This window comes from Crocodylus siamensis, chromosome 1 (genome assembly GCF_052110815.1).
Source record: "Crocodylus siamensis isolate JL-2025a chromosome 1, ASM5211081v1, whole genome shotgun sequence".
In the NCBI taxonomy this organism is placed as follows: domain Eukaryota; kingdom Metazoa; phylum Chordata; order Crocodylia; family Crocodylidae; genus Crocodylus; species Crocodylus siamensis.
Window position 1 is genome coordinate 103,042,645 of NC_143395.1, and position 19,460 is coordinate 103,062,104.

The following is a 19,460-nucleotide window of genomic DNA, read 5'->3' on the forward strand; positions in this document are numbered from 1 at the left end:
ATGCCAATGTGAAGCTTTAATTAAGGAAATGCACAATAATATAAATATATCCATCTTCAGTGATATGGGAACTTTATATGAGAAACCTCTTTGTGTATATTAGTCATGCATGTTTCACTTTTTTTTCAGACTACAACTCAACCGCTTCTGAACAATATGATGCTTTACTTACCAGCAATATTATCCCCATGTATGCCCAATTCAAAAGTAGGTTCAGAGGTTTTGATGACCATGTCCATTCTGTTAAGTGGCTCTTTCCCTTAGCTAAGTAAAATATTTTTTAAAATACTGCTGTTATGCTGTAATATCAATATTCAGTATATCCAGATCTAATTAATTGCACTAAAGTAGTTTTGGCTACTTTTCATGGTTCATTCAGACTTCATTTATAAACTTGCTCTGTGTGAACAAAAAAAACCCAGACCAGCACAGTTACCTGAATCTTAGAAAGAAATTAATTAAAAAAAAAGTTTCTTAAGGAAATTGAGCACTGTCACAAGTATGAAACCTACTGGCCTGTTACTGCAGAAAAGAGTTATAGCTATAAGTGGCAAACAGAAAAAAGGGTTTTTAGCCACTTTGTGGGTATATCTACACATGAAATTTAATGTGCAGTGATAAACTCCAGAGCTGTTTCAGCTAGAGTCAACAGCTCCTGAGGGCAGAGCAGCCCTGGGCTGTCAGAAGACTTGGGAGTGTCAGCTCAGCTCCAGGTGCTAGCATTGGGTGACAAAGGGGCTATCCAGGGCACGAGGGTGCTGAAGTATGGAGCTAGGTGGCAGGCAACCCCTGCAGTTAAGGACCTTCATGCTCCAGCCAGCCCGTCACCGTCTAAATGTGTGTTTCAGTAGAGTTAAGCTGTACCATAAGATTGTACTGTCCCTGACAATACTATCTTACTGCAGAGTTAACAGCACCCTAATACTGCTGCATGTGCAGATGGTGATGCTTTACTGTGGAGATGCTCCACAGTAAAGCACATGTGTAGATGCACCCTATAACTATAAACATATTCTCACTACCCTACATCCTAAAGTTAACACTTTAAGCAAATTATATCAATAGAATGGTGGTACATACTTTTTCTCTAGTCATGAGACAAGAGAAGCAGTCTTTGAGAACATGTTAAAGAAGTCAAACCTCTTGAAACTGGTATTAATTATGTGCAACTGTTCTTTTAATGGCAGAAATATGGAACTACTTGCACAATGTGCTGCTCCTAAAGTATGCTGCAGAGAGGAATGGACTGAATGTGGTTAGTGGACCAGTATTTGATTACAATTATGATGGCCATTTTGATACTCTTGCTGAAATTACAGAGTAAGTACATGAAAGCAACTGAAGTAAGTCTCCAACTGTGGCTTATTCCATAACCATGTGTTATTTTCTACAGCGGCAGACCATGCAGTTTACCTCACAGTCATTTATTACTTGCTTAAGCAATAGTACTTCAAAGGCTTAAGGAAGTACTAAATGACTGCATTAACTATATCACACTTTGCTCCCTCCCAATACTGTCAGCATTATGGTTCATGCCTGGCAATGCTATATTGCCATGGCAATGCTATATTGCCATAGCAATGAGCTATCATGGAGTAGCTCATCGCCACGGCAATGTAGTGTCTTGTGTAGATGCTCCCACCCATACCCAAAGGGCAAACATATATCCTTTGAGTCTGAAAGACCAGTAATAAAGTATTTGTGAGAGTATTTCCTTTCTCTACAATGTTGTATCCATTGTCACTCACAAAATAACAGCTGCCTCTGAAGGCAGAGAGAATCCTTCAGAAGTTAAAGTTACAGTAAAAAGAAAATAATTGTAAAAAGGTACCTACATGTACTGCACACACATACCAGACAGTTTGCTAACTGTAGCTATAGCAACTACATGTAAAATTAGATGGCTACCTTGGTTCTGGCTCTCCTGGAAACATAGAAGGAGCCCACCGAGGCATATCCAGACGTTCAGGAGCTGTGCTCTTATAATTAACTCATTGTCACAGAGGGCCCCTCTACATGTGCAGGTGAAGGTTCAGTGCATGGGCGATTCGTGCCTCCTGAGTCTGGGGAGGCACCAGATTGCCAGCTGGGGGCGGAGGGGGAGGAGAAGAGGGTCTCCCAGCAGCCAGTCACCAACCAGGCGGTCCCCGCCAGAAGCCAACGACTAAGCCAGTGGCAAAACTGGAAGTGCACTTCCGGTTTCATTGCTGGCTTTTCCAGGGGGTGCACAGCTGACCTCAGGGGGTGTATGTGCACCTGCATGTATGCCCTACGCATCTCAGTGGAATCTAACGTGCCATCTACACAATCACACCTGCTACTATGCTATATATGGCATTAGATCCCATCATACCTTATCACCAGTGTAGGGGAAGCCTGGGATCATGATCCCAGGCTCCCCCTGCACCAATCCTGTAGCTGCAAGCCCTGAAGTTGACAGGGCTCAGTACGGTTCACAGTAGGGGCGTTTCTGGGAATGCTGCCCCCACTGTGAACACTGTCAGCTTCAGGACTCTCAGCCCAGGAACTGCAGAGAAACGTTGTCACAGCTGTGAGCCTTTTAAGGTGTGGGGCTTGCAGTGGGAGCAGCATTCTTCCTGCTGTCCCTGCTGCAAGCCCCACAGCCAAGGAGGCTCACAGGGGGCACTGCTCTCCCTGCTGCAAGCCCTGCAGCTGACAACACTGGGAGCCTTGTCAGCTGTGGGGCTGGCCGTGGGTGGTGCACTCCTGTGCCTGGTGCACCCTGTGACTGGGTGTCCCAAGCACAGGGGAGCACTTGGCTACATGTTCAATTAATAGTGTGATCAGAACAAGCTATACAATTATTCCACATTTTTGTGGAGTAGCTTCATAGCTTATTGCATGCTTTATCATGCCATTAATTAGTTGAATATGTAGCTGGGTCACAATTTAAGGTATGATTTACTGGTTAAGTGTACTGTGTAGACGGGGACCTAAGGTTCTGTCATCCACTGTATTCCCTGTTGTCTCCACTGCAGGGCCCTACTATACATTAAAATGGAAGCTGGATAGAAACCAGATATATTTTCAAGCACTGATTTTGTAGCTGGGTGGCTCTTTCTATAGCTGGAGAGTCATTTTTATGGTGTGATAATTATCTTGTTTGTGTGGCTGGTCAAAATTTATTGCCTGGTTAACCAGTTAATTGTGTAATATATGTAACGTGTAGGAGGAGCCTTTTATTATAAGCTATGTAAGACAGGGGACCATGTTTTTGTTCTGAGCTTGCTAACAGTGTGTTCATTTGGACCCAGATTCCTGACAAGGTCCTGTAGGTGCCATAATAACACTCATAAGAAATAATAATAATAGCCCATGTATTCACACAGATATGGCTACTCCAAACAAACTATGTCTTCCATTCACATCTTCCCACCTAATTTCTTGTTATTTCATGTACATAACTGTTTTTTCCCCCTCCAGAATACTGGCATGTATTCTCAAGCAGCCCATCAGAATTTGTCCCTGTACTTGTAAGACATTTTTAGAGTATTAAATGCTTTAGAAATAAGATTTAAAAATATGTATATATATTCATCAACATGTCAAAAGTTTTATAAACATTTTCAATTCTCATAGTTTCCTTGCATACCATATGGTCTCAAGCAGCTGACATGTAGCATACTACTGAGTATCAAGTAGCATAGTTGTCTAGACATATCAAGTATATTGTTGTCTAGACATAACACTGAGAGGAGACTTACACACAAGCGGGAACTATAAAAAGACAGGGATAAATAATTTTTTTTGGTAAATAGATACACAACAGCAAAATTTAATTTATATTAAATATTAGGGAAAAAACCCCTTTTGGCTGTAAGAATGCTTAGGTAATAGCACAAAGTGCTGTGACAGCTGTAGAAACACCATCAATGAAAGGCTGTGTTTAAGGCCAGACTTAATACCACATCCATCCAGGGTGGTTTGGAGAATGGTGAAATCAGTTCTGCCACGATGTAGGAGGGTAGATGAGATGACAGGCTGGAGATTCCTTCCAAGCAAAATGCTCTAATACCATGGCAACCACATAACGCTGTCTACAGTTCTCAGTAAACATGTTTTATTTCTGCCAGGTTAGTCATCACAAGCATAAACTGCCTGATCCTGTAACTAGCAGCAATTCAGGAGTCACTTGGCACCTCACAGGGTTAGTCTCTGTGTACACACTACAGAGGCATGGCTATAAAACTGATGTAGAACAGTTTTAATCTATGACTTCTAAATTGATTTTTATAGCAGGTTGTCAGCTGTCATTAACTTTGCACTTTTTGTTTTTGCTGTTAAACAGAGTTAATTATCTTTTTGTTTTTCTCAAATGCAGTTTCAGACTTCTCAGTTGTTAACTGAATGAAATGCAAATATGGGGCTCAGTATTCCCCCATGCAAAAGCACTCAGACTCTTATGCATCAAAATATTTATGTAGGTGTTGAAGTTTAAGTGAGTGAGTAGTGAATTTCATTTCAATGTGCTGATCACATATTTAAACATGCTTTCAAAACTATTTACTGCCTTAGCCTGGGGTTTGCTGCAGAAGACCAGTCAACTTAAAACTCTATCATAGAGATTTTTTTTTCCAGTGGAAAAAGTTGGTCAAGTTCTTCAATGATCGACACTCCATAAAACTATTTTGATGCCAGTGATTTTTGTCTTTTATACCCTTAGTTATCAAGCCTATCACAAACTTAGTGTTCTTTTACAGGCATGTCAAAAACACAGAAATCCCAATCCCAACCCATTATTTTGTGGTGCTGACTAGCTGCAAGAACCAGTCCAATACTCCACTGAATTGCCCAGGCTCCTTGGATGTTTTGTCTTTTATCATTCCTCATCGACCTGACAATAGTGAAAGCTGTGCTGTGAGTACATTTATGGACTTATATTTCTCTTTGGTCCCTAAGTAGAAGTTTGCAACATTTTTGCACAGGTAGGGGTTCTGTTTCTCAGTCACATAATTCTGCATGTGTAGATGACTACCTATGCATGTACTTAAGCAGAAGATGGAGGAGAGGGCCCTTCCAGGTTTAGCTTACTGCAGGGCGCTTCCCTGTGCAAGCAAAGAACTGGGTTCCAGGCCCCCTTGTGTAGATGGTGCTTGTACCTGTATCTTTGACTGCTCAACATAGTTCTTTTTACCTTTTTCCCTGAAATCAGCCCCCCAAAATTGAGGTGCATGTCATCTGTGGAGAAGCTGCTTTTTCTAGCTGGAATAGAAGCACACTCCTTTGGTTCCTTCCCTTAAATCAACTACCCAGCAACAGTGGTGGCATGCTTATTCAGCCAGCTAAGGGAATAAATTGCTTTAATGACTCATTGTTCTTTCCTTCACACGTTAATCATCATCTCTTTTTTTAGTGGTCTTGAACTTCCATTTATCAAGTTAACCTTTCTGCTGGCAGTTTTGCTGTCTGCTACCTGCTCCTGGTCTCTCTCCTTCTGTTTCAACAAGAAACAGTTTTTAGCTCTTATCAAAATCATAGCTCTACCCATGGAGACCAGTCTTCAGCAGGGGTTAGAAGTTCTACTTTTGGTTGAGCAGGGAAGGGAGGGTGACTGAGCTGAAGATAAGCTCTGTTTCTGCTCTATGCAGCCAGACCATTTTTTTCTTCATTTTGTCTTCTCAAAATGAAGGTGTGTGTCTTATTCAGGGGCATGTAGCGTGCAAGAAAAACACAATTCTACTTGTATGTGAAGGCTAAAAATATCACTTATATGATTAAAAACTGTCACTCAGACAATCAAAAAGTAAGTAAAAAGCTACCTTTTGTGTTTATGAGCTAGGATTCCTACAGGATCTGTTTGGGACAAGGGCATAGATGGTTTGGCCTAATGATTAGGCTACTGAAGGAAGGCAGGGGCCAGGGCTGGGTCAGAGTTTAGAAGCCAAATTACCAGGTCCAGAGGGAAATCCATGGGAAGAGCCCAAAAGTGCACGCCAGGGTCAAGGTCAGGGTCCGGGAATCAGATGCCAAGATACTAAGTCTGAAGGATAATCCACAGACCAAAGTAAAAAAATAGAGTCAGACTAGGGCTAGGTACCAGCAGGCTCACCAAATCAGAATTGATGCCCAGCTTGGGAGTCTGCTGCGACAGCTGGGGTTAGATGCCATAATACCAACTCTTGCAAAAAAATTGCAAGATTCATCATTTCCAAGGCAAATTAACTTTGACTCATGATCTGGGGATTGAACATTCATATCTTGGTATTTTTTTCTTCTGGTGCATGTAGAGAATTCTCAGCTGGTAAGTCTCTGGAGGGGAAGGGGCAGGAGTGCAGATCAAGGCCCCCATGGACGGTGAGGGAGGGAGTGGGGCAGGGGTTGGGGGAGTGGGGCCACAGGGTCAGGGCGGGTTGTAGGACAAAACTGTGGGTGGCTCATCCAAGGGGTGGGGGAAGCATGGCTCCCTGCCACTGTGTGAACCCCCAGGAGAGTATGGAGGGCACGTGTCCCCCCTAATTTGTGTGTAGGCAAGAGATGGGCTGCCCACTTCAGGCCGGGGCTCTGTGCCCTGCTGACTTTGCCCTGGGGGCCATGTGCTGGTCATGCTGCGTGCCTTGCCCATCTGGCAGCGCTGTGTTACTTCTGGGGCAAAGGCAGCAGGGTGCAAAGCCCTAGCCCACAGCAGGCAGCCCACCTCTGCCCTGCGCACAAATCTGGGCGGACACGTGGCCCCCATATCTCCCTCAGGAGGGTGCAGAGCAGCAGGGAGCTCCACTTCACCCTGTGCCTCTGGAGGAGTCACCTGTGGCTCCATCCCATGACCTGATCCGTCTCCGTGTCTGTGTGTGAGTCTGCATGTGTCTGCACATGTGCATGTGTGTTTCTGTGTGTGTGTGTGTGACTCCCAAGCCACACCATCCCCAGCTCTGCTGCTGCCCCTCACTCTTGACTCACAGTACCCTGCATTGCCTGCATACCCTGCTCTCCAGACTGCACCCTCAACACGCACACACAGCTCCCCACACCTTCGAAAATAACCCCTCCCACACACACTTGAGAAATAGCATCTCATAATTTACATTTCAGATCTCTTGATTTTTAAGAGTTTGTCTCATGATTTTTGACATGGTGGGGTTAGCAATACTGTAGATGGATAGGCAGCACTGCTAGCAACCAGTCAGGAGGCAGCCAGTTAACTAGGTGGGGCAGAGCTTGTCAGCCAGAGACTCAGGTAGGTATGGCTGCCTAGACAATTAACCTAGCAAGGGATCATCCCTGCAGGGGTTGACTAGGGACAGAAGTTACACACAAACTGATTTAAGTGAGCAGAAACTGGTTTAAACCTGTAACAGAACATAAGTTCAGTGCGCATAAGCCAGTTTCAAAAAGGCCGAAACCGATTTGAGATTAACCTGGTTGAATGTAGTATCAGATTTAACTGATTGAGTTCAAACCAGTTTATGGAATGCCTGACCCAGACCCCTTCCTGATTTAAGTTAAACCAGAGTTGCCCAGCATCCTGACATGTTCTGCATCCCTGGTCTAGGTTGTGCTCTGTTTCAGTGGAGCAGGGCTGGTCCTGCTTCTCTGCTCCCTAGCTGGAGAGCAGACAGGGCACAGCCAGACACTGGGTCCCCTAAGGCAAAGAAGGCGAGGAAGAGGTTTATTCCCCTCCCCACCTCCCCTGTCCCACCGGCATGGACCCCAGCTGGGGTCTGCCAGGCAGGGGCACAGCAGTCCTTGCCAGGCATTTCTCCACTTGTTGCTATAGTGGCAGGGGCATGGCCAGCCCCAGCAGCAGCAGGAAGCAAACAGATGGGGGGTTAATTCCCCCCTCCCTGCCTTGTCCCAATGGCACAGACTCCAGCTGGGGTCTGCCTGGCCTGGGCATAGCAGACAGTGTCAGGGTCCTTCCCTCTTGCTGCTGCAGGGGTGGGGATACAGCCAGGTGCTGGCTGGCATGGACCCTGGAGGCAAAGTGGGCAGAGAGGGGATACCCCGCTACTCCACCTTGCCCCTTGGGACCCCAGCTGGGGTCTGCCTGGCTGAGACAGAGTAGGCCCTACCAGACATTTCCACCCCCATTGCCACTGGTGTGGTGCAGACATGCAGTATGTGGTGCCACGGACCTGCACTGCACATATAGACATTCTTCACACTGCTACTTTGCAGTGCAGGGGTTTGGTTTTTTTTACCTTGGGAGATCGTGGGATTAAAAAAAAAAAAACAGGCCAAAAAAGGGTGTGGCGCATATAGCAGCAGTGCATGCAGCTGAAAACCAAAGCCTGGCTGGCCAAAGCCATGCTCTTGCTGCTGGTCAGTCTTCTTGCCCCCACCCACCTGAGTGCCCCCTTTCCCCACCCCACCCAGGAAAAACTGCCCAAAGTGCATGTAGCATGGGTGTTCCCTGGGCAGTAGCACAAACATTTGCACTCATCTGGACACACCCTAATAATTTAAATATTTGAGCATTTTGGACCATTGTTTCTTATACTTTGGGGATTTGGGGGTATTTTTTAAGTTGTGATTAGTTTATACTAAAAATAAAACAATACTGAATTGTAAACGCATTAAAAATATGATTCCACTGTATTTTGGAGTTAAAAGGTCACTGAAAGTTCATGATATCATTTATCAGCAGTATTTTGCTTTTTTGTCACTTCTGTGGGTTACAACCTGCTTCCAGGATACATGGGACCTAGCATACTTCCATACTATACTTCCTATTTTCAGGCAAAATAAACAATTATATGAAATCCGGAAAACAGGAAAAAAATAGTATCTTTTTAGTAGAGCAAGGGATAGAGAGGGTGAAGAACCAAGGAAGGCCTGGAAAGAGCTTTCCGAAGTAAAGGCCTTTAAATCTTTAAACCATACAGTTTTTTCTGCTGTCTGATGACATTATGAGAGATATGAGTGACTGGTGCTTCCTGAATCCGGGGGGGCACCCGCAGAAGTCACTGATGGTAGTGGCTCTGTCAGGGGGGCACCAGCCCTGCCAACAGCGTTGGTGTCAGCTGTCAGGGGGGCACTGGCTCCATTGGGGGTGGGGCACGTGCACCCCCATGCACCCCCTACTAGTTGCCTATGATGAGAGACTAACTAGTGTTTGAACTTTGCTCTTTTTTGCTTCTGGCAGGATAATCAACCAGAGACCCAGTGGGTTGAACTAAGACTTCAGGCTCATGCAGCACGTGTCCGAGATGTGGAGCTTCTAACTGGGCTTGACTTTTACTGGAGCCAGCCCTTCCCTGAGATCTTACAGTTAAAGACATTTTTGCCAACATTTGAGACTGAAATTAACTGAGTACATGCCATATGCCAGTAATTTGGGAAAATAAATCTAAGTAAACTGGCCTTTTCTTTGCTAATGGATTATGCAGGAAACATTACTAGAGCTCTTCAGGTAATGAAGAGAAGACAGCAGAAGCCATCACTTTATTTTGCTTTTTCTCCAATTTCAAATTTTTCTTTCATGTATTTACCTTAAATTGTGCCAAATGGTCAACTCAAGGCAAATTTGTCTCCTCACCTCTGAGCCAAGCTTTCAGTATAGAGAAGATTTTATATCCATGGATCTCTAAAAATGCAAATAATCTATCTTGTAGATTCACAATAAAAAATTACTGAAGTGGAGAACTTGGCATTTTAAAACTTATGGAAAAAATATCTCTGCAGTGAAGACCGAAAGGAAACCCAGTTTGTGTAGACAGTGTTTTTCCCAGCTGTGTTTGTCAGGAAATATTCTGGTTATCTACAATTGCTCTGCTGACCATCCCTTACCTCTTCTGTGATTTCACATTGACTCTCAAACAATCTGAATATGGATTTTATATGCTTAAGATATCAGCTTATTTTTTTATCACATGAGTAAATGCCTCACACCTGCACTTTAAAGACATAAAATTATAATAAACGGTCTTTTTCCATAGCATTGATAAGCTGGCTCTTTGAATTTTTTCCACAGAAGGAAGTACCTAACAGAAGCCTGTGGCAGCTGAAAAGTATGTCTATGTGATAAAAGTGCTTGCTGAAGGCTCTATGAAGATTTGACAAAGTGTTTTCCTGTATTTGTTTAGATATTAAGCTATAAGTTGTTGCTAAAAACCTAATTATAGTTTAAGATGTAGTGAGGCCTTGTATAAAGTAAGGCCTAGTAAATTTAGCAAAGCCTAGAAGTAGTAAGGCCCTGTGGCACAGTTAAAATTACCTTATCAAAGGAATGCAAGGCTTGTACTGCTATTGGTCAGTCTATGGACAGCTGAAGAAAAAGGAATCTAAGTGGTCGTATGTTATCAGTGTCCTTCAGAAGCTATAAATTAGCTGAAATATTTGGAAACCATTCAGAAGGAAGATGCAGCTCTGTGAAAAGGATTAGTTAGCTGTTGCCTGGATCGGTGGACCTGTGGACCTCGAGAAGCCCAAGAACTGCATTCCAAGGTCCTTTCCGGCACCCCTCAGACAGCATTGTCCAGGGACTCCTGACCTCGCTGTTTTGTGGAAAGAGAAGCTTGCTGTGTATCAGGTATCAGAGGAACTGCTGATAAGTTGCCAGTGCGAATTGCTTTTGTCTGTTATTGTTTGTTTTGTTACTACGTGTAGTTGTGTTTTTCTTAATTCAGTAAATCTTTCTTGACTTTCTACCCCCGACCACACTCTCAATCTAAACCCTCTATAGGTGGCTGGACATAAATTGGCATCACGAACAGGATTGAGAGGCTCTGGTCTGGAGAGAAAGGTCGGAATGGAGGGAGTTGCATGGGTTCCGTTAGTGGCTTTGCTTAAGCAGGTGATGGGGATGGAGAATCCTGGGTGGGATAAGGATAGATTGAAACCTGCCTGGAGTGACCCAGGAGCTGTACCCGATCATTGGGCTAGGTTTGCTGCTGCTGCCTGGTGTAAACCCAGGAAGGAGTGCCTGTTGTGGCTGCTGACCACATGCCTGCAGTTAGGGGCTGAAGAAGTCACCCCTCTCCAGGAATAGGTCACCCAGCTGAGTAAGGAGTTAGAAGATGTGAGAGATTCCAACAGCATGGCATGTGAGGCAGTGCAGGCCACTCAGAGCCGTTTGGAGACTTTGGAGAGGAGGGAGGGAAAAATTATGATCACGCACGTGGCCGCTTCCCTGCAGAAAAGGGCGCAGTTAGCACAGGCTGTGGAGCCATCCTTCCACAAGATCAGATAGTGTCTTTATGGGCAGAGACCAGAAGTTGAGCTCTGGGAAGATGGAGAGGAGGAGACTGATGATGAGCCTGGTGTTGAACCGCCCCCTTATGTCCCTGCCCAGAGGGAGGAACCTAGCCAGGTCTTCCCTGTGATAGTAACCCATTCAGGGCGTCAAGGAGGGAATCCCTAGACAGAGCTACATTCATTTACCCAAGCGGAAATAAGAGATATAAAAGAACAGCATACATCCAAGCCAGGAGAACCAGTGATAGACTGGCTAGTTCAAATGTATAGTGAAGGAGCTTCTGCAATTTCAGTGAATAGAGCCAAAGCAGCCCAAATCATTCTGCACCCCAAGCTCCAGTTAATTCAGTTTGCGGAAGGTGATGAAAATGTTACTTTGTCTTCTGCTCCGCTCCAAGCCACTGCAGCCAGTTTTGGTAATATGGAAGAAGAGCTTAGTCCTTCTCCTCGAGCATGGGTCAATTTGGAGGAGGCTGTTCGTTGCTTGTATCAATTGGCGCTAACTGAGATAATTCATGCAGCAGTTTGGATTCGCACACCAGATGCAGAAGTCGAGACAGCACCGTTGTGGAGGAGGTTTTGCCTACAAGCACCAGCAGTGTACCTCAGCCTTGTTGGCCTTGGAGTCAGAGGTGGTAGATCACCCAGTAAGAGATGTGATTTGGCGATTAGTGCAGGTTCTACCCATTTTGCAGAAGCCACGGCTGGCTAAGCTGACAAAAACTGCCAAGGCCATGGCGGTGGCCTCAGCAAAAGACAAACCCCCTGATCCTCCTGAATTGTTGGAAGAAGCTGGAGAAGTTTGGCCCAAGACTCAGTGAGCAAAATTGTGGAAGGACTTGTTAGCTGCCAGTTTTAATAAAGTGCAAATTGATGGAGTGCCCACCAGTGTTTTGCAAGGGCTGTGGGCTAAACACTGCAGCGAAAAAGCAAGCCCAGAAGCAGAGCCATCAGTGCCACCAGCAGGGTCACTGAAGGGATTTTCTGCCCTGAGGGCAGAACTGTCGACATTGTCCCAGGCACCTGTAGAGCCGCCAGCATCTACCCCGCCTGATCACATGGCCTAGGGAGTCCAGCTGGCCCAACCCCCAAAGGGAGGGGCCCAACCCCCAAAGGGAGGGGGCAGCAGCCAGCCAGGGACTGGTATCTAAAATTGGCCCCTTAATTTGGATACCTGTACAGATTCAATTAGGTAAAAGTAAAAAGTTAATTGATATGCTATTAGACACTGGTGCCCAGATTTGCATTTTAGATTCCGCAGATTGGAAAGGGGAGAAAGGAACCCCTTATCAAGTAATTGGAGTCAGAGGCACCAGATGACCAGACATCTGGTCCAAGCAACCTTCATGTTACCTAATGGCTCTAAGGTAACAGCGGCAGCAGTAATACTTAAAGGGGGACCAAGTTTACTGGGACATAATGTACTAAGAGGACAGTGGTTTGCCCCTGAACAAGAGAATTGGCAGTTCGGGTGTGCAGTGCCTCACCAAGAAACAGAAGAAACCTCTGTAACAGCCGTAACTTGATGTAGCATGATCCCACTAACTCTGCATCCCCTAAAAGGAGTACACAGACCCCAGTATTGAACTCCCCCTGAGGCCACACAACCTATCCAGTGTATCATAAGTCAACAGCTGGAAGACGGAACTATTATCTGAACCCACTCTCCATATAACAATGCAGTATGGCCAGTGTGCAAGCCAAATGGAGGGTGGCGGTTGACTATTGACTTTTGAGCTTTGAATGCTAATACTGACCCCTTAACAGCTGCTGTCCCATCACTACCAGCCTTGACAGAAAGCATCTGGTGTTATGGACCTGCGTGGATGGGATCCGTTGATATCAAAGACATGTTTTTTGCTATTCCTATCCAGGAGAGCCACTGGCCAGTATTCGCTTTCACGTGGATGGGGCAGCAGTATACCTACACCGTGTTGCCCCAGGGGTGGATACACAATCCCACCCTGGCTCATGGGGTTTTAGCTACAATAGTTCATGAAGTTCAAGAAAAGTACCCTGACGTATGCATATGGCAGTATATAGATGACGTCATGGTAGGCAGTCAAGACAGAGAGGCTGCCACCAAGGCCTTTGAATCATTACAAGAAAAAGTGCTTACCTTTGGATTCACATTGTCTGAACAAAAAATTCAAAAGGTAGGGCCCCAGTGTGAATTTCTAGGAATAGAATGGCAAAATGGGGGGCCCACAATACCAACTGAGGAGCTGAGAAATATAGTGGAGACCCCAACTCCCACTAATGTGAAAGAACTGCAAGCCCAATTGGGAGCACTCAATTTTTGGCGCATGCATGCTCCTGAGTTTACTGTATTAGCTCGTCCCCTGTATAACCTATGTAAGAAGAGAACCAAATGTGAATGGGGTCCTGAGCATAAATATGCTTTACAAGCTCTTAAAGAAGCAATAACTGTTCATGCCTCCCTAGCAGCACGATGTCCAGAAGGAGAGCTTTGGCTCCATATAGGCGTCTTGGAAGGAGGACCACACTGGAGCCTGTGGCAGAAGAAGACCTCGGAAGCAGAAGGAAAACCCCTTGGATTATGGAGCTGAGGCTGGAGAGTGGTGGAAGCCAAGTACACTCTATTAGAACAAATGTTGTGTGCAGCAGCCCTGGAAGCCACAGAAGCACTGAGAAGAGAATTGCCCACAGTTACCACTACTCCAATACCGATTCTCGGAATGGCTCTGTCAAACTGCCAGCTACCACCTGGGGGTAGAGCCCAAGACACCATGGTCCAAAGGTGGATTTATTATATTCTGAGCCAAGTCCAATGAGTAACCCCAAAGGGACACCCTGCATTAGTCGAAAGAGTCACAGAAAGTACAATTAATGTTTATTCTGATCAAACTAGCTGCAGTGAACCTTCATCTATCAAAGAAGCACCTCCTTTCTTGCCTGAAATGGACACCTCAGCTGATGTTGAAGTCTGGTTCACAGATGGGCCTGCTTGAGGTCGTGCCTGGAGAGCAGCTGCCTTGAGGATTTGAGATGGCAAGCAAGTAGTATCACAAGGCCTCAGAAAAAACGTGCAGTATGCTGAGCTCCAAGCAGTGCTCAGTGTAGCTATGTGGGAATTAACAGAAGGTCCATTTCCTAAAAGGCCCATCTATATTTATAGTGACTTCTGGATGGTAGTAAAAAGATGTACTAAATGGCTAGTCCTATGGCATAAAAAGAACTTTAAAAGGTGAGGACAAGACATTTGGAGCCACGAAGAGTGGAAAGCCTTATGGGAGTTAGCCCAAGATAACCTTCCTCTGCACATCCAACATGTGAGTGCAGCACATGGAAATAAAGCAGGGGAAGGCCCAAAGGCAAAGTGGAATAGGCAAGTTGATCAGCTAACAAGAGAGGAGAGCTCAGAAACCTTTTATGTTGAAGAAAAAAATAAAGCGGCTGGCCCATTGTCACCCAATTCCTCCTCCCACTGTACACCTGGGGAATGAGCCGCAGAATGGTTACATTGACAACACAGGCACCGTGGGCGTGATGGAGCCACCCACCTGGCCGCATCTTAGGGCATTCATGTAACTAAGAAAGAAGCACAAGAAATAGTCGGCGCATACATCACTTGCCGTGAGGTAAAAATGCAACTAAAACCCTGCCCAACTGTCCCATTGTCATTATGCAAAGGAAAAGTAGCGTGGCAGGTATGGCAATGTGATTTCATAGGCCCCCCTCCCTCGGACTTCCCAAAAGCAACAGTACGTGTTTGTAGCTGTAGAAGTTGTCACAGGAATGACATTTGCTCGTGTCTCAGCAAGAGCTACAGCCCAGGACACTTGTGCAGCACTGGAAACTTTGCTTGCTGTGTATCCACCACCTATAGAAATACAGAGTGATAATGGCCTTCACTTCCACAACCATCTTGTGTATGAATGGACTGCATAGCATGTTATGGATCTATTACCTTCCATACTATCCGCAGTCTAACAGATTGGTAGACTGAGCCAATGGCATCCTCAAATGCAATTTGCGGTTGGCTGCTGGCCTGGCTCTTAAAGACTAGGACTTGCACCTAGATAGAGCTATCAATTGAGCCAATAACCGACCACGTCTGGGAGGTAGCCCCATGCAGCAAGCCTTTGGATTGAGTGGTCCCTGTGAGCCGGCAGTAGAGCAACCTAGGGGTGGTGACCTGGGAAAGCTCCAGGCAGGAGATCGGGTGAAGCATCCTCAGGAAGATAAATAGGAGGGGACATTATTAGCCAGAGGTATGCATAATACATGGTGGGTATTTAAGTCAGATTCACCTAACGAGAGCCAAGCTCCTTGTTGTCTTGTTCCTACAAATTGGATCTGTCCACAGGTGCGGCCATTACTGTTCCTAATTGAGCCTGCCACTGGAGATGAGTCCTGCTCTGTCAGTGGTCTGAATTGACTGGTACCATGAAGTGGTGGACTGTTATGAATGTATTCTTTTTATTAATGCCTTACTGTGTTTCTTGGGTAGGGCATGTCTATTATCCTTCTTATTACCCAGATTTTAATGAACTTGCTCCTGAAGACCTCAAGGAGTGGCCTGACCCTGAAGAGCATCCCCTGGAAACGCACTCAGATGGCCTTCACATGGTCCAGCTGCGGTATCCATACAGGAAGAAACCCGCCACCCTGGAGCAAGTGAAGTTCTGAGTAGAAGAATACTGAGGATAGTTGACTGACAAGGTAGTAATTGTCAGTGCACCTGTGGCACTAGTTTATTATCTTGGGTTCATTCCCTACCTGAAGGCTGGAATGGCTGACTGTGGGAAGGGAGGCGATTGTTGTAGCTTTGCTCATTTGGGAATTTGTTGTTACATACTTCCTGAAGGGAACCACATTGAGCTCAACACCCCTGAGTTTGTGTCCCCAATAGTACATTCTACATCTGTTCAGCCTCTCGAGCCACTGCGTTTATGGGAGAATCTGCCCTCTCCCATTCCTATGGCTGATCGCACTCTCCAGTGGTGGTGTGAGGCCCACCAGGTGGGAGAGCACATTACAGGTTGGAACAAAGTTATTACATGGTTTGTGAATCATACCTACACAGAGGTGTGGTGAAATGGTACCCACTTTAATACAACCAGAAGGAAGCTGTATCTGCAAGTCTCTACCACTTATCCTCATCCTTTCATACTAGTGGGATTCCTAAAGCAAATCAGTGCTATGATTCTGCCAGGACAATGTTGTTTCATTAACCCAATACAGCATCGTCTCCATGAGCGTCAGTGGGAGCTCTTTCGCTGTCTGGGAGGTAAAGCATGGCTACAGGCTCCCCGAGAAGGAAGGATAAATGTAACTTGTGAAAAAATGGGGTATTCAATACTATCTCTGGCAGTTACCCCACGAGAGGCCCCGACCCCACCTGTGTATAACTTCACACCCTGGTGGAGGTCACAAGTTAAAATCCCAACCCTCCTAAATGCTTCATTGTTTACTGCCCGAGTGTTGTTCTGACCAGAACAATGGTATGTCTGAGCTACTTCTCCAAACTGTTCAGCAGGAGCTGGGTAGCTGAAGGGTTGCTTAGATGGGAATGGCCAGTCATTTTCCATTCCGTAAGTGCACTTAAGTCCCGCAGACAAAGAGATACTCCAGGTTATCTTTGGAATGGACTTAACTCAGCTATGAATGTATGGAACTTGGATAAATCCCAGAAAAACACTGAAGGAGTAGCCAATCTCCGACAGGCGGTAGGGCTACTCACTAGAAGAGGCATGCTTGAAGGAAAAGCATTAGAGCCCACTGATGAATTGCTAACTGATGTAGGATTAGAGACAGCCCATCTTTCCCAGGTCATGATGGACACTGCTTTTAAAGCAGACAAAAATCAGACTTGGAGTACTGCTTGTGTGCAAGTCCAGTTATCATTGAATATGCATTTTTCCCAGGTAATAAACAAAGTTAAAACTAGAGAATGGCCCCCTGGCTTAGAGCATCATGGGATGCCTGCAACATTTAAAGAAAGATACCCCTATCAAAGTACCTGGGTTACTACTTGGGAAGGCCATGATAAAGGAAAATGTTCATTCCTGGTGCAGAGGGTAAAAGAGGAAAACTGAACCGCTGCTTATTTGCTAAACATGGGGCTAGGAGGAGGATGCCTTTGGGACTGGAATTTGCATTGCCCCATATGGAAAATAGTTACCATTGATGGCCCACGGTATGTGACACAGTCCCCCTTCGTTCAAATTAGTAGCACCTTGATTGGATTAGGAACCCTATGGAGAGGCTGGCCTCTCAGCTCACCTAATATGACCTGCATATATGAGTTACCTAATGTGTCATATGTAACAATAGGGCAACGTGTTTGATGGGAGGGACCAGGTCGTTTGCTGCATGAAAATAGCACCACATGGACTTTGTGTAATTCATGTTGCTTAGGCGCTAAAAGTGGAGCCATTGCTCTACTGCAATTAAGTAACTGCACTATTGCCCTAAAATGGCCAGAAATTTCCTCTGAAACTATATCTCTCAACTTAATGGTACCCACTTTATGGGTATCAAATTTAGACATGCCACGGTTAGAAAACTGGAATAATGTGAAAAATAAGCTGCAAAGCCTTAAAGCGAAGGCTCGGAGAGGCACTCAGCTCGCCTTGCTCAAGAGGGTGGGCGAATCATCAGTCTGGCTGTCAACGTGCCCGAGCCATGTAAATGGTATGATGTAATCTGTGCTATTCATGTGTCACCGAGTGTCACCTCAACTACGTGGCTAACCATCTTGAGCATCATAGTATTCTGTATTGCCCTAGTGGCAACCACTAAATGGTGTCTCAACCGTTGTTGTCATAAATCTGTTTATGCTATGCAAGTTAAATTTATAGATCCCTCCCCATTTCCCGATGTAGCGCATGTGGCTTTGGCATCTCAGTTGTAGCTACCATAGTGCTTAAGCAAGCAAGGGGTGGAGTGTGGCAGCTGAAAAGTATGTCTCTGTGATAAAAGTGCTTGCTGAAGGCTCTATGAAGATTTGACCAAGTGTTTTTCTGTATTTGTTTAGATATTAAGCTACAAGTTGTTGCTAAAAGCCTAACTATAGTTTAAGAAGCAGTGAGGCCTTGTATAAAGTAAGGCCTAGTAAATTTAGCAAAGCCTAGAAGTAGTAAGGCCCTGTGGCACAGTTAAAATTACCTTATCAAAGGAATGCAAGGCTTGTACTGCTATTGGTCAGTCTATGGACAGCTGAAGAAAAAGGAATCTAAGTGGTCGTACGTTATCAGTGTCCTTCAGAAGCTATAAATTAGCTGAAATATTTGGAAACCATTCAGAAGGAAGATGCAGCTCTGTGAAAAGGATTAGTTAGCTGTTGCCTGGATCGGTGGACCTGTGGACCTCGAGAAGCCCAAGAACTGCATTCCAAGGTCCTTTCCGGCACCCCTCAGACAGCATTGTCCAGGGACTCCTGACCTCTCTGTTTTGTGGAAAGAGAAGCTTGCTGTGTATCAGGCATCAGAGGAACTGCCGATAAGTTGCCAGCGCGAATTGCTTTTGTCTGTCATTGTTTGTCTTGTTACTATGTGTAGTTGTGTTTTTCTTAATTCAATAAATCTTTCTTGACTTTCTACCCCCGACCACACTCTCAGTCTAAACCCCCTGGAGGTGGCTGGGACAAAGCCAGATGTATTCTGGGTTGACACACACCTGTATTCATTTCTTTCAAAAACTTGGTAATGCCTAGTGTAATCTTTGTGTCATATAGTTTAAGCCCTGGATGGGAGCAGAAAATGGCAGTGGCACACAGTGCTACACTCAGCGGTAGGTATAAATTGGTATTTAGACTAGCTGTCTGATTTGTAAGCACAATGAAGCAGTTTTACAGTTGCATAACAATGTTTGAGTTTATAATTAATTGAGATCCCAAGATGTTATACCAGCTTATATAAACAATGGCTTTAAAGCCCATATAGAGCAGCTAGGCCCTGGTTTGTAACGTGCCATGTGGAGAGCCCATATACACAACTTTGTACTATTCAATTTATATATTTTTGACTGAGTTAAATCTGTCTGGATTTGAATTTGTGATTAGCTTTGTGGTTTATCTCCTCTAGCATACAATTATATTTCAATATGCAGCATTTAGGCACCCAAGTGTTATTGCATGACCAAGCAAGAGAATGATGACAACAAGCTTTTATGGCTTGTTGTTAGGGACTCCCTTCCTTCCTAACAGGGATAGGTGAGTAACCCACAAGTCACACTTCAGGTAAACCTCAAATGTCACTCTTTATTGCAAAAGAAAAAAATCAATAACACACAGAGAGAATATTAAAACAAGCTTCTGAGCTGCAAGCACATCAGGCTGGAGG

The 19,460-nt window shown here is 45.1% G+C and overlaps 1 protein-coding gene across 1 annotated transcript in view; it reads left to right on the forward strand.

The window, feature by feature from the left end:
• ENPP3 (ectonucleotide pyrophosphatase/phosphodiesterase 3) overlaps positions 1-18,725 on the forward strand; it is an 83,452-nt gene extending 64,727 nt beyond the window's left edge. Inside the window, exons 22-26 of the mRNA XM_090039209.1 lie at positions 130-207; positions 1,188-1,320; positions 4,722-4,878; positions 9,101-10,486; positions 15,656-18,725. Of these exons, the coding sequence (XP_089895335.1) occupies positions 130-207; positions 1,188-1,320; positions 4,722-4,878; positions 9,101-9,268 (536 nt within the window). The 3' untranslated portion in view covers positions 9,269-10,486; positions 15,656-18,725. The remainder of the gene's footprint in view (positions 1-129; positions 208-1,187; positions 1,321-4,721; positions 4,879-9,100; positions 10,487-15,655) is intronic.
• The last annotated feature ends 735 nt before the right edge of the window (positions 18,726-19,460 follow it).